General features: G+C 45.1%; 1 protein-coding gene across 1 annotated transcript; it reads right to left on the minus strand.

The window, feature by feature from the left end:
- Positions 1-11,220: 11,220 nt before the first annotated feature.
- LOC136303444 (olfactory receptor 14J1-like) lies at positions 11,221-12,150 on the minus strand. The gene has a single exon (XM_066207110.1). The coding sequence runs from the start codon at positions 12,148-12,150 to the stop codon at positions 11,221-11,223; it is 930 nt and encodes a 309-aa protein (XP_066063207.1).
- Positions 12,151-14,671: the final 2,521 nt, after the last annotated feature.

Consider the following 14,671-nt stretch of genomic DNA (forward strand, 5'->3'; position numbering starts at 1 on the left):
GACCCGAGTTTCCCAAATTTCCACCAAAATTTCCCAAAAGCTCCCAAAATCCTCTAAATTTTCCCATGTCCCCCCAAATTTCCACCCAAATTTCCCAAAATGTCTATTTTTTTTCAGAAATTTTCCAGTTTTTGGCCCAAATTTTCCAAAATTTACAATTTTCCTCCAAAATTTCTCCAAATTTTTCCATTTTTGACCCAAATTTTTCCCCAAATTACCCCAGAACCTTTAAAATTTCCCATGTCCCCCCAAAATTTTCTTAAATTTCCACCCAAATTTCTCCAATTTCCCCATTTTTTACCAAAATACGAAGGATTTTCCCCCATTTCCTCACGTGGGGGGAGGGGCAGCTCCAGCTCCGGCACCTCCTCTGCGGCAGGAGGGGAGGGGAGAGAAAAAGTCACAGAAATCGTCAAAATTGACCCAAAATTGACCCAAAATTGACCCAAAATGAACCAAAAATGTACCAAAAATGATGAAAAGATCCAAAGTCGTTCAAAATTGACCCAAAATTGACCCAAAATGGCCGAAAAATGACCCAAAAAATGACCCAAAAATATTCAAAAATGAGTCAAAATTGTCCAAAATTGACCCAAAAGGAGCCAAAACCACCCAAAATGATAAAAAAGATCAAAAACGTCAAAAAATTTCAAAAATGTCCAAAATTTGGCCCAAAAGGAGCCAAAAATAAGCAAAAAAAAAATTCCAAAAATTGACCAAAATTGACCCAAAAAAATGAGGAAAAAAAAGGTGAAAAACGACCCAAAAATGGCTCAAAACTTCCAAAAATGACCCAAAAAGCTCCAAAATGACCCAAAAATGTCGAAAAATGACCCAAAATTCTCCAAATTGACCCAAAATTGACTCAAAATGACCCAAAATGGCCAAAAAAATACTCAAAAATGACCCAAAATCGTCAAATATTGACCCAAAATGATTTTTAAAAATTATCAAAAATGAGCCAAAAATTGACCGAAATTGAGCCAAACATTAGCCCAAAAAAAATTCCAAAAATTGACCAAAATTGACTCAAGAAATGAGAAAAAAATGGTGAAAAATGACCCAAAAATGGCTCAAAATCCCCCAAAAATTGACCCAAAAATGGCTCCAAAATGTCGAAAAATGGCTAAAAATGACCCAAATTTACCCAAGATTCACCCAAAAATCATCAAAACGACCCAAGAGACTCCAAAAAAATTTCCAGAATAGACCCAAAAATGACCCAATAATGACCCAAAACTCCGCAAAATTAAAAACCCCCAAAAATTCGTTAAAAATGCTACAAAAATGTCCCAAAATTATGAAAAATGACCCAAAAATAGCTCTAAACGACCCCAAATTCACCAAAATTCGAAAAATTTCCTGAAATTTTGAAAAAAGGACCGAAAATGACCCAAAATGATACAAAAATTTCAAAAATTGCTCCAAAAACAGCTCCAAAAGGCAAAAATGCCCTAAAATGGCTCAAAAATCTAAAACACCCCCAAAAATGACTGAAAAATGACCAAAAAATGACCCAATTTTGGGGGAATTTTGGGATTTGGGCGAAAATTTGGGAGAATTTGGGGTGAATTTAGGGGTTTTTGGGGTGGTTTTGGGGTGAATTTTGGGTGGGTTTGGGGTTAATTTGGGAGGTTTTTGGAGTAATTTTTGAGTTTTTCAGTTTTTTTGGGTGAATTTTACAAAATTTGGGGATTCGGAGGGTTTTTCGGGTGAAATTTGGGTGAAATTTGGGTGTTTGGGGGGAATTTTGGGATTTCATATGAATTTTGGGGTTTTTGGAGTCATTATTGAGTCTTTGGGGTGAATTTTGGGGTTTTGGGGGTTTCTTCGGTGAAGTTTGGGGCTTTGGGGTGATTTTTGGTGGTTTTAGGGTGATTTTGGGGTGAATTTTCGGAAACTCGGTGCGTTTTTGGTGCATTTTGGGTTTTTTTTGACGTTTTGGGGTGATTTGGGGAGGTTTTGGTCTGACCTGGGGGCGCCTCGATCTCCTCAGGGGGCAGCAGCAGCTCCTCCACCTGAAACGGGGAAAAAACCCCAAAATTTCGGAAAATTGACCCAAAAATGGGGAACCCCCCCAAAATTTGGGAAAACTCACCCAAAAAGGGGGGGGAAAATCCCAAAATTGGGAAAATTTACCCAAAAAGGGGGGAAAACCCCCCAAATTTGGGAGAAAGTCAACTAAAAATGGGGGGAAAAGCCCAAAATTTGGGAAAATTCATCCAAAAATGGGGAAAAAACCCCAAATTTGGGAAAATTGCAAAAAATGGGGGAAAAAACCAAAAAAAAGGAAAATTTGGGGAAAAATGGAGAAAATTGAACAAAAAACTGGGGAAAAATCCCAAATTTGGGAAAATTGGGAAAAAATGGAGAAAAAAAATCCCAAATTCGGGAAAATTTAGGAAAAATGGGAAAAGAAATCCCCCAAAATCGGGGAAATTTGGGGAAAAATAGGAAAGATTCAACTAAAAATGGGGGAAAAAATCATAAAATTTGGGGAAAAATTGGGAAATAATGGGAAAAATTGGGGAAAAAATGGGGAAAATTAGTAAAAAATGGAATAAAAACCGGCAAAAACTGGTGAAAATTGGAGAAAATTGGTAAAAAATGGGGGAAATTCTAGAAATTCTGGGAAATTTGGGACAAAGTGGAATTTTGGGCTGAATTTTGGGGTTTTACCTGTGGCAGCTCCACATCCATGAACCCAAAGGGGTCGGGGGCCTCCTCCTGCTCCTCCATGAGTGCCTGGGAGTCCGGCAGCAGCTGAGTCCTGGGATGGGGCAAAAAAAGGGGAACTGGGGAAAAATGGGGAGTTGGGGGGAAATTTGGGAATTTGGGGGGAGATTTGGGGAGTTTGGGGGAAATTTGGGAAAAATTTGGGGGTTTTGGGGGGAGGTTTGGGGATTTTGGGGGAAAATTTGGGGACTTTTGGGGGAAAATTTGGGGGAATTTGGTGAATTTTGAGGGATTTTGGAGGATGTCGGGAAAGTTTGGGGACATTTTGGGGGGAATTTGGAGGATTTGTGGGAAAATTTGGGGAAAATTTGGGGGTCTTGGGGGGAAATTTGGGGATTTTGGGGGGAAAACTTGAGGGATTTGGGGGAAAATTTAGGAATTTTGGGGGAAATTTGGGGGTTTGGGGAAAAATTTGGGAAATTTGGTGGATTTGGAGATTTTCGAGAGCTTAGGGGGAAATTCTGGGATTTTTTGGGGAAATTTGGTGGATTTTGAGGGATTTTGGAGGATTTGGGGGAAATTTTGGGACTTTTTGGGGAATTTGGGAAAGATTTGGGGAAAATTTGGGTAAATTTGGTGGATTTTGAGACATTTTGGAGAGTTTAGGGGACATTTGGGACATTTGGGGGAAATTTGGGGGAATTTGGTGAATTTTGAGGGATTTTGCAAAGCTTAGGCAGATATTTGGGACATTTTTGGGGCTTTTAGGAAACTTTGGAGGATTTAGGGAAAATTTGGGGGAATTTGGGTGAAATTTGGGAGATTTTTGCCCAAATTTGGGGATTTTTGAAGGAAATTTTGGGGGAATTTGGAGAAAATTTGGGGATTTCTGGGAAAATTTGGGGGAAAAACTGAGAAAAAATTGGGGAAATTTGGGGTGAATTTTGGGGTGAATTTTGGGGATTTTGGGTCAATTTTGAACAAATTTTGGGGTAATTTTGTGGGGGAATTTTGGTGAAAATTTTGAGGGATTTTGGGGGTGATTTTTGAGTGGATTTTGGGGGGAATTTCGGGTGATTTTGAGAAAATTTTGGGGTGAATTTTGGGGATTTTTGGGTCAATTTTCAGCAAATTTTGGGGTAAATTTTGGGGTAAATTTGGGGTGATTTTGGGGATTTTTCGGGGTAAATTTTGGGTCGATTTTGAACAAATTTTTTGGGAATTTTGGGGTAAGTTTGGGGGGTTTTGGGGATAAATTTTGGGGCGAATTTTGGAGATTTTTGGGGGGAATTTTTGGGATTTAGAGGGTGAATTTTGGGGATTTTTGGGGCGAATTTTGGAGATTTTTGGGGCGAATTTAGGAGAATTTTTGGGTCATATTTGGGGTAAATTCAGAGGATTTTTTGGTGGATTTTTGGCATAAATTAAAATGAATTTTGGGATAAATTTGGGAGTATTTTGGAGTCAATTTTGGGGGTTTTTTGGGGGCAAATTTTGGAGATTTTTGGGGTGAATTTGGGGGATTTTGGGGTGAATTTGGGGTGGATTTTGGGGTTTTTTGGGGTAAATTTGGGGTGGATTTTGGGGTTTTTTGGGGTGAATTTGGGGGTTTTTGGGATGAACTTTGGGGTGAATTTTGGGGATTTTTGGGGTGAATTTTGGGGAGAATTTTGGGGGTTTTTGGAGGGGATTTTGGGTTTTGGGGTGTATTTAGGGTGAATTTTGGGGATTTTTGAGGATTTTGAGGGTTTTTGAGAGGTTTTTTGGGTGGTTTTAGGGGATTTTGGGGAATTTTTGGAGGGGGTTTGAGAGGTTCTCCTCAGGCGGCCATGTTGGATTTTTGGGGGTTTTTTTGAGAGATTTTGGTGTTTTTTGAAGGTTTTTGGGGTGAAGTTGGGAGTTTTGGGGTGAATTTTGGAGATTTTTGAGGTAAATTTTGGGGTGAATTTGGCGGGTTTTGGGGTGGATTTTGGGGAAAATTTGGGGGCAAATTTGGGGATTTTGGGGGGGTAAATTTGGGGGATTTTTAGGGTAAATTTTCAGGTGAATTTGGCGGGTTTTGGGGTAAATTTGGGGATTTTTTGAGGTTATTTTGGGATAAATTTTGGGGATTTTGGGGGCGAATTTTGGGGTGAATTTTGGGGATTTTGGGGTTTGAATTTTGGGGTGAATTTTGGGGATTTTTGGGGGGATTTTTGGGGGGATTTTTGTGTGGATTTTTGGGGTAAATTTGGAGATTTTTGGGGTGAATTTTGGGGATTTTTTGGGGTGATTTTGGGATAAATTTTGGGGATTTTTTGGGGCTCACCAGGTGTGCGACACGTCCACTCCCAGGTATTCCCAGCACAGGAACCGCGAGTGGCAGGTGGCTGCCAGCCTGCAAAAAACCCACCAAAACCACCCCAAATTGACCAAAATCACCCAAAACTGACCCCAAATCCACCAAAATGCCCAAAACTTCTCAAAAAAAAGACCCAAATCCACCCAAAATCAGCCAAAATTGACCCAAAATTCCAAAAAACTCCAAAAATGTCTCAAAATCCTTTGATTTTCTGATTTTCCGCAAATTTCCCACAAATGTACTCCAAAATTCCCCCAAATTGTCCCAAATTTTCCAAATTTTCTCCAAATTTCCCCCAGATTTCCCAAATTGTCCCACATTTCCCCCTGATTTCTCCAAATTGTCCCAAGTTTTCAGCAATTTTCTCCAAATTTTCCCCAAATTTTCCCCAATTTATTAAAATTTCCCCAAATTTCCTCCAAAGTTCCCCAAATTGTTCCAAACTTTCCAAATTTCCCCGATTTCCCCAAAATTTCCTCAAATTTCCCCAAAATTTCCCCCAATTGTCCCCAAATTTTCCTCAAATTTCCCCCAATTTTTTTCCAAATTTTTCCTCAATTTTCCCAAAATTTCCTCCAGATTTTCCAAAAATTTCCCCAAATTCCCTCAAATTTTCCCAAATTTCCCCCAAATTTCCCCCCCCAAAATTTCCCCAAATTTCCCCCTAATCCCCCCAAATCCCCTAAATCTCCCGAAAATCCCCAGATTTCTCCCCAAACCTCCCCAATCACCAGATGCTGTCAAAGGAGCCCATGCACCGCCGCAGCCCCTCGGGTAATAGAACATCCTGCTGGCCCCGCCCAGAATTTTGAATAAATTTGAGTAAATTTGAATAAAATTGGAATTAAAATTGTAAAAAATTGAAAGAATTTGAAAAAAATTTGAAAAAAATTTAAATAAAATTTGAATATTTTCCCGGTTTTGATTCAATTTTAATAATTTGGGGAGGGAGGTGGGAATAAAAAACTCTAAAGGGGCAAAAAAAGGCGATTTTTGGGTTAAAAAATAAAATTTTAATTTGTTAAAAGCAATTGGATTTTTGATGGGCTCCAAATAAAAACAAACAGATTTAAGGAAATAAAATAAATCTGTGGTTGGGTTGAAATAAATGAACGTGTTTAAAGGCACTTAATGAATTAATGTGTTTAATGGATTTTGGTATATTTAAATTTTTTATATTTTAGGTAATTTCATGTAATTTGATATATTTAACTTTATGTATTCTATATAATTTTATGGAATTTTATTTATTTAATTTTATTAATTTTCTATAATCAGTTTATGTATTGCATAAAAATGTTTTTCTATGTTTTAAATATTTTTATATAATTTTAAAAATTTAATTTGAAACAACTTTATCTACTTATTTCATATATTTAATAATTACTTAATATCAATTAATTTAGCACCTAATAATCTCAGTTTTAACAGGTTTAAATCTAATTAAAAACAAAATACGTGCTTAATAAAGATATTTTTAAATGTTATGCTTTTAAATATTGTATAATATAAAAACTAAACTTTTAAATATTATGTTTAATGTTACTATCTTTAAATATATTTAAATAAATTATTTAAGTGCTACAATATATTAGTATTTCAATATTTAATTTTAAAATATCATTTAATATTAATATTTAGACTTAGAATTTTATACTTATAATTAAGCAATATAAGTTAATATATTTAAAATACAAATACATTACATATATAACAATGCTAATAATTTAATAATTTAAAAATTTATTAATTCGATAACAATTTAAAACTTAGTAATTCCAAATTTAACTTAATAAAAATAAAAATTAAAAATCCCTTAAAGCTGCAATAAATTTACTTTAAATACCCCAAATTTAACAATTAATAAATGCTTAATAAATGAATTAACTTTAAGAAATTGTGTAACGATTGAATTAATTTAATTGTATTTAATTAACGGTTAAAACCGGAGGTTAAAAAAGGGATTTTTGACCTAAAACAGGATCCAATTCCCCTCAAAATTGAAATAAAATTCCCTATTTCTGCTAAATATTAATAAATGCTAACAAATATTAATAAATAGTAATAAAATATAATTCAATTCCGGCATTATTTAAATTATTTCAAGTTTAAACGGGATAAAAACGCCTCAGGAAAAGAACTCAAAGGCTCCAAAATCGAATAAATTCATTTAATTTAATTTAATGACAATAAATTAAATGACTTTTAATGAACTTTAAAAGGTAAAAGGCGAATTTAGCGCCTCAAACCAGCACGAAAAACACTTTTTAAATAAATTAATTTGAACCAAATAAACTCTTTGCAATAAATATTATTAAATAGGGCTAAATTTTCATTCAATTAAATCTAATTTATTTAAACCAAATTTAATTAATTAAAGCGCCTAAAAGACAAAGCGCCTCAAAAATGGATCGAAACCCAGATTTCATTTAAAATTTAATTTAAAATTATTTAAAAGCCTGAGGGGAAAGTTGCTTAAAATTAAATCTGAGGAGAATCGGATTAAAATTGAGGCAAAAAAAAGGGTTTTAAAGGCGATTTTAGCCCTAAAATCCCTCAAAGAAAAAAAAAAAGGAAATACCGGCGAAACCGCGCGATTAAAACGAATTAATCAATTCAACAATTAAAAGGAATTAAATTCGGACAATTTAACAGTTGAATTAAACGTCCCCCGGCTCGGATTTCCCCGTTTAAAACCCCAAAGAAGCCTCGAATCGCCCGATTAGCGCCTCAATTAGCGCCTTGATTAATCGCCGCCACCCCTCCCCGCCGCCAATTAAGGTAATTCAGTTAATTAAATTAATTAAATTGAAGGAATGAATCGTTCAAAGTACCGCGTCAGCCACGAAGCCTCGACCGCCGCCGCCGCCGCCGCCGGACCGAGCGTGCGCGCGCCACGCCGCCTCCTTTATCACCTCGGTGGCCCCGCCCCCTTTCCCGCCGCTCAGCCAATCACGCCGCCGCTCGCCACAGGAGCCGCCCCCCGTTTTTACCCGCCCCCTTTTGCCCCGCCAGCCCATCAGCGCGTGGCGCTCCCCTCGGCGACAGCCGCCGGCCATTCAGAGAAGGGAGTGCAAAAGGCGGTTAACGCTCGGCCGATGGGAGCGGCGGGCGCCTCACGGCGAGCGGCCGACCAGAGCGCGGCGTCGGCGAGGGGAGAAGGGGGGGTGGCGGCGGGCAGAAACCGCAGGAGGTTTGAGGGGATTTAAAGGGAATTTATCGGCGTTTGTACTGGCTTTTATTAAAGATTTGTGGGATTTTTTGGGTGGATTTGGGGGGTTTGGGGGGATTCTGGGGTGAATTTGGGGTTTTTGGGGGGTGAATTTGGGGATTTTGGGGCTCCCAGATGGATTTCGGCGGCTCCTCATTAGCATAAAAGGCGTGGCTCCACCCATTGACCAAACCCCCTTTATTTGCATAGAAAGGGGGCGTGTCCACACTCCTCCGAACGTGATTCATTTGCATAAAAGCAGGCGTGGCCCAACAAAACCACCCTTAATTTTCAAAAACAAACTTTATTTGCAATGAAAGATTAATTAAGGAATCGGCATCACCTAATTGGTTTTACAGGCCTCATTTGCATAAAGTGCGGCGCCCCGCCCCCCGCGGTTTCTGTATAAGGTAAGCTCATTTGCATAATGGTGTCAGTCACGCCCTTGAGGGGCGTGGCCTGAGGGGTGCCTGTCACCCCCAAGTGACCCAGAAATGACCCAAAACACCCAAAAATGACCCAATATGACCCAAAATATCCAAAAATGACCCAAATCATCCAAAATGTCTCAAAACGACCCAAAAAAGTCCGAAAAAATTTCAGAAACGAGCCAAATTTACCCAAAATTTCGCAAAAAATTTTCCCAAAATGTCCCAAAATCCCCCTCAATGACCCCGAACTCTCCCAAATTTTCACCTAAAATCACCCAGAATTCCCTCAAAACTTCCCCAAAATCCCCCATAAATGGCCCAAAAATCACCTGAAATCACCCGAAACGCCCCAAAATTCCCACAGAGATTTCCCCGAAAATGCCCCCCAGAACACGCCCCCAAAATCACTTCAAAATTTCCCCCAAAATTCCACGAAAACGGCCCCCAAAATTCCCTCCAAAATTCCCCTAAATGGCCCCAAATCACCCCAAAAATGTCCCCCCAAAATGACCCCAAAAATCCCCCTCAAAATTTCCCCAAAACAGCCACAAAATCACCCAAAATTCCCACAAAATCACCCCAAAAAATGCCCCAAAATTCCCACCAAAATTTCCCCCCAAAACTTCCCAAAACACCCCAAAACGCCCCAAAATTCCCCCAAAATGACCAAAAAAATCCCAGAAATTCTCACAGAATCACCCAAAAAAATGCCCCAAAATTCCCACAGAATTTCCCCAAAAGTGCCCCAAAAACCGCCTCAAAATGACCCAAAAATTACTCAAAAATGCCCCAAAATTCCCACCAAAATTTCCCCAAAACTCTCCTAAAAACCGCCTTAAAATGACCCAAAAATGACCCAAAATGACCCAAAAAATGCCCCAAAACTCCCACCGAAAATCCCCCCCAAAACTCCCGCAGAACTCCCCCAAAATTCCCCCGACACCCCCCCGACACCGTCGTCTTTTCCCGGCCGAGGCCCTTCGGCCTCATTTGCATAGGGGGCGGGGCCCGGGGCGGGGGGGCGGGGCCGGACCGGCGCCTCGGCGGCCAGCCGGCGGCGCGCTCTGCGCTCGTGCTCGGCCCGGCTCTCGCCCGGCCGGCGCCGGCTCCTCCCGGCCGCCAGGTGGCGCTCGGCCGCCGCCCAAAGCTCCGCCCCGTCGTACAGGTTGATCAGGGACACCAGGTACTCGCTGTGGTGAGCTCTGGGGGCGGTAGGGTGAGCGGTGAGGGCGCGGAGTGACCGACGCCGGAAACCGCGCGAGAAACGAGCTGGAAATGGTGGAAAATGACCCAAAAATGGCCCAAAAATGACCCAAAAACGGCTCAAAATGACCCCAGAGTGACCGCTGAGTGACCGGTGACCCACAGAGCTCTGATCCATAGAGCCCTGCCCCATAGATCTGTGACCCACAGAGCCCTGACCCACGGCTGAGCCCTGCCCCACGGCTGAGCCCGACCCCACAGGGCCCTGCCCCATAGATCTGTGACCCACAGAGCCCTGACCCACAGATCTCTGCCTTGCCAGGGGCTGGGGCTCAGGCCTTGGCCTTTTGGATTCATGGAACACATCCAGGTTTGCTCAGCACCAGAGACACCTTTGCCTTGTCTGTCCCACTTGTCATCACTGCTTGCAGTGTTCTGCTCTAACTGGAACCTGGGGACACTTTCTCAGTCCTGTCCCCCAGTGAGACTCCTTTCAACTCTTAGAATCTTCAGTGTTTCAATTTCACTTTGAAATCTTGAGAAGCTTTTTGAGCACACTGTGAAGGGCTGAGTCTGATGCAAACAGCACCAAAGCCCCGAGAGGGTCACATTGAAGTCCTTGTGCCGTGTCTGTGCTGCTGAGCTGGGCCGGGCTCCTGGCACAGAGGCAGCTCCTGGCAGGGGCAGCGCTGCAGAGAGACAGCTCTGCCCAGGAGCAGCTCCTGTGCCCAGCCCAGCAGGGCTGGGGCACTGCCAGGGCACCTCAGGGACACGAGCAGGGCGCAGACAGAGCTCACAGGGGCTCAGCACTGGCAGGGGCTGTGTGCTGTCCCAGAGGGGGCTGTGCCACAGTGGCACCTCTGTGGCTGTGTCACAGAGCCACAGAGCGGCTGTGATGTCAGAAAGGGGCTGTGTGACAGCACAGAGAGGGTTGTGTGAGGTCACAGATTGGGCTATGACATCTCGGAGTTTGTTGTGTGAGGTCATCGAGCAGCTACAGCATCACGGACGGCAGTGTGTGACATTGCAGAGCAGGCTGTGACATCACGCTGTGGCTTTAAGATATCATAGAGCGGGGTGTGAGGTCGTAGAGTGTGCTGTGACATGACAGGGTGAGTGTATGACATTACTGAGGGGGTTGTGTGGCATCACTGAATGGGTTGTGACATCACAGAGCTAGCTGTGACTTCCCAGAAGGTGTCTGTGACATCAGAGAGTGGATTGTGACATCACAAAGCAGTAACACTAGAAAAAGAATAAGGAAACGTCCCAATGAAAAAATGGGCAAATAGGAAAATAATGTCCAAGATTACATTCTGAGTTACATTCTGAAGGTTCTGGAGCAGGAAAGAAGGAGTTTATTGCTTCTGAAAAGATCCAGGCATCATTTTCCGCAGGCCATCCTTGAGCTCCTGGTTCCTCAGTCTGTAGATGAGGGGGTTCAGGGCTGGAGGCACCAGCGAGTACAGAACTGACAGGGCCAGATCCAGGGCTGGGGAGGAGATGGAGGGGGGCTTCAGGTAGGCAAACACCGCAGTGCTGATTAACGGAGAGACCACGGCCAGGTGAGGGAGGCAGGTGGAAAAGGCTTTGTGCCGTCCCTGCTCAGAGGGGATCCTCAGCACGGCCCTGAAGATCTGCACAGAGGAGAAAAGAATGAACGCACAACGTAATCCTGAACAGATGGAAAACGCAATGAGTCCAACTTCCCTGAGGTAGTAGTTAGAGCAGGAGAGTTTGAGGATGTGTGGGATTTCACAGAAGAACTGGCCCAGGGCATTGCCATGGCACAAGGGCAGGGAAAATGTATTGGCCGTGTGCAGCAGAGCATGGAGAAAGGCACTGTCCCAGGCAGCTGCTGCCATGTGGGCACAAGCTCTGCTGCCCAGGAGGGTCCCGTAGTGCAGGGGTTTGCAGATGGACACATAGCGGTCGTAGCACATGATGGTCAGGAGGAAATACTCTGTTGAGATGAAGAACAGAAAGAAAATGAGCTGTGCAGCACATGCAGAGTAGGAGATGGTCCTGGTGTCCCAGAGGGAATTGTGCATGGCTTTGCGGACAGTGGTGCAGATGGAGCCCAGGTCGCTGAGGGCCAGGTTGAGCAGGAAGAAGAACATGGGGCTGTGCAGGTGGTGGCCGCAGGCTACGGCGCTGGTGACGAGGTCGTGGCCCAGGCGGGCAGCCAGGGAGATGCCCAGGAAGAGGCAGAAGTGCAGGAGCTGCAGCTGCCGCGTGTCTGCCAACGCCAGCGGGAGGAAGTGGCTGATGGAGCTGCTGTTGAACATTTCTTCACTCTGGCCATGGAGTCCTGTTGAAGGGGGACACAGTGTCAAGTCAGGGGAGACTTTGCTGAGCAATGTCCAAGGCCTTTCTCCCAGCCCTGCCCCTGCTGCTCTGTGCCACCCAATTTTCCTTTCTTTAGATCCCTTCCTTCAGCCCCATGCCTGGAGCTCTGCTGGGATCTCGCCCCGTTGCTCTGACCAGCAGGAGCTCTACCCATGGATACCGAGGGCGCAGCTCTTCCCTGCATCAGTGGGGTCATGGGAACGGGGACAGGGGCCAGTCCTGGGGTTGGCCTTCATAGCCCAAACTGCTCCTGAGGCAGAGGAGCTTGGCAGCATCTCGTGTCCCAGGGCTAAGGAACAGTGATGGCCAAAGGCATTTTGGGAGGGTTTCCTGCTGTGCCCAGGGAGATCAGCGAGAACTGTGCAGGGCAAGAGCATTAGCTGTAACTCAGTGAAGGGTGAGGGGAGCTGCCCTGTTGCTCCATCTGTCCCCAGCTGCCCTTTCTGACACTGAGGGCAGTCACTGTGATCCCCTGAAAATCAGCCTGGCACAGCTGAGAGCAGAGGGAGCCACAGCAGAGCAAAGTGGCTCAGCCTTTCCCAGAGTCTCAGCCCCAATCCTGGGCAAGGACACTCCTGTCCCCCAGTGTCCCCTGGAGGCAGCTCACGGCTTGGATGGCATTGCGAGGACACACCAAGGGTCCTGTCCATGGCACTGCTGGAGGAGAGTCGGCTCATTCCCAGCCTCCAGCCTGCCCTGCCCAGAGCTCCCCAGGGCAGAGGGAGCTGGGACACCCCATTTGTGGTCTCTTGGCATGGGGATCTGTAAACAAATGAAATCATGGAATAGTTCAGTTTGGAGAGGAATTTCAATATCCCAGCACAGCTTGGTGGCACTTTCCCCCCAGGGCCTGCCCAGGGCTCTGCTGCCTGGAGCTGTTCCCTGCCTGCAGCTGCTTCCCTGTGCCCACGGCTGGGCCCTGCCAGTGCTGCCAGAGCCCAGCCCAGCCCTGGGGGCTCAGCTCTGCTCTGCACACCCCTCCCAGCTCAGGCACTGCCCAGGGGCCGCTCTGGCTCTGCAGGCTCTGATGGCAACATCAGAGCAACCCTGAGGAGGCTGGAAAAGTGACACTGAAGCTGCCTGCAAGGGACCCTGTCCTCATTTCTGTCACTACCTGGTTTATTAAGGTTATTTTTCTAAACCTGAACTGAGAGATGAATATCTGTGTGCAATTTCACATCCAGGAAACACAGAGTAGTAAATCAATAAGGCAGGATTTTCCCTTTTACACAGCCCCTGCCTCACTGTGCTCCCTGGATAATCTACTTGGAAATATTCTGTAGCTAAATGTCATGCTGGGAGCAGTCCTGAGCAATGTACCATCCCCACCACACAAGGAAAACACTTCCAAGCCTTACCAGCTGTCTCCTTCCACCCAGATCTGGTCCCCCAGTGCTGTGAGCACCCCCCAGGGCTGGCTCAGAGCTGTCCCTGGCAGGCAGCAGTCCCTGCCCCGGCACAGTGCCCTGGGCTGCAGGAGCCTGCTCTGCACGACGGCCCTGGGCACCCCTGGCTGCTCTGCACAAGAGAGAATCAGAGAATGTACTCACAGAGTCTGTAGGCATTGGGATGTTCCAGCTTTAGGAGACCACTGCAGGAGCTGCAGCTGCATTGTCCAGCAGCCAGAGGTTCCTGTGCCAAGGGCTGGGAGTGATTCTCCCCCAAGCACTTCTCAGCCCCTTCCCCGCCCTGAGTGACTGAAGCTCTCTGTGCCTGTGTGCTGTGCCTGGGGTGCCTGCAGGCAGTGCCCCAGGCCTGCTGGGCTGGGAGAAGAGCTGCTTATCGAGAGAAATGTGTTTTTAAACTCTTCCTGGTTGCCAGGAGCTGTGTCTGTGCCAGGAACTCAGCCCAGCTCAGTAGCACAGACACAGCACAAGGACTTGAGTGACCCTCTCCAGGCTTGTGCTGAGGCCCTGAACATCAGTCCCTGAGAGGGAGATGAAGAAACCTCTCAAGAATTCAAAGTCAGAATCCAACTCCAAAGTTTCTTGAAGTTTTAAAGGGTGCTGCTGAGGGACACGACACAGAAAGTGTCCCCAGGCCCCAGCCAGAGCAGAGAACTGCAGGCAGCGATGACACGTGGGGACAAAGAGAAGCCAAGCCTTGGTGCCCTGGGCCACAGCAGCCTCTGTGCCACCAAGGGCCGTGAGGAGTCACCTTGTCCTGAGGTCCTGGGGCCTCCTGGCACAGCCCCAGCAAGGCTGGGCACTGTCAGCCCCTTGTCCTGCCCTCAGCATCCCCCTCCCATCCCAGTGGCCTCAAAGACGTGCTGGAAGGAGTCCCTGGGGAGCCTTGGTCAGGAATGGCCCTGAGGGCTCCTTAATGCTCCCAGGGACTGCAGGTTTTCCAAAGGACCTTAGGTTTTGGCTTTTGCCTTGGAATCTCTGAGAGGTTTGTGCAATCATGGCCTCCAATTATCACCTTTATATGGTCCCTTGAGATTCTTACCAGTAAGAACAC

This window comes from Chamaea fasciata, unplaced genomic scaffold, assembly GCF_029207755.1.
Source record: "Chamaea fasciata isolate MVZ Bird 193981 ecotype frontalis unplaced genomic scaffold, bChaFas1.0.hap1 SCAF_34, whole genome shotgun sequence".
Taxonomy (NCBI): Eukaryota; Metazoa; Chordata; class Aves; order Passeriformes; family Sylviidae; genus Chamaea; species Chamaea fasciata.

Excerpts from the sequence above, each read along its gene's own strand:
- LOC136303444 (XM_066207110.1), bottom strand. The coding sequence starts at position 12,150 with ATGTTCAACAGCAGCTCCATCAGCCACTTCCTCCCGCTGGCGTTGGCA.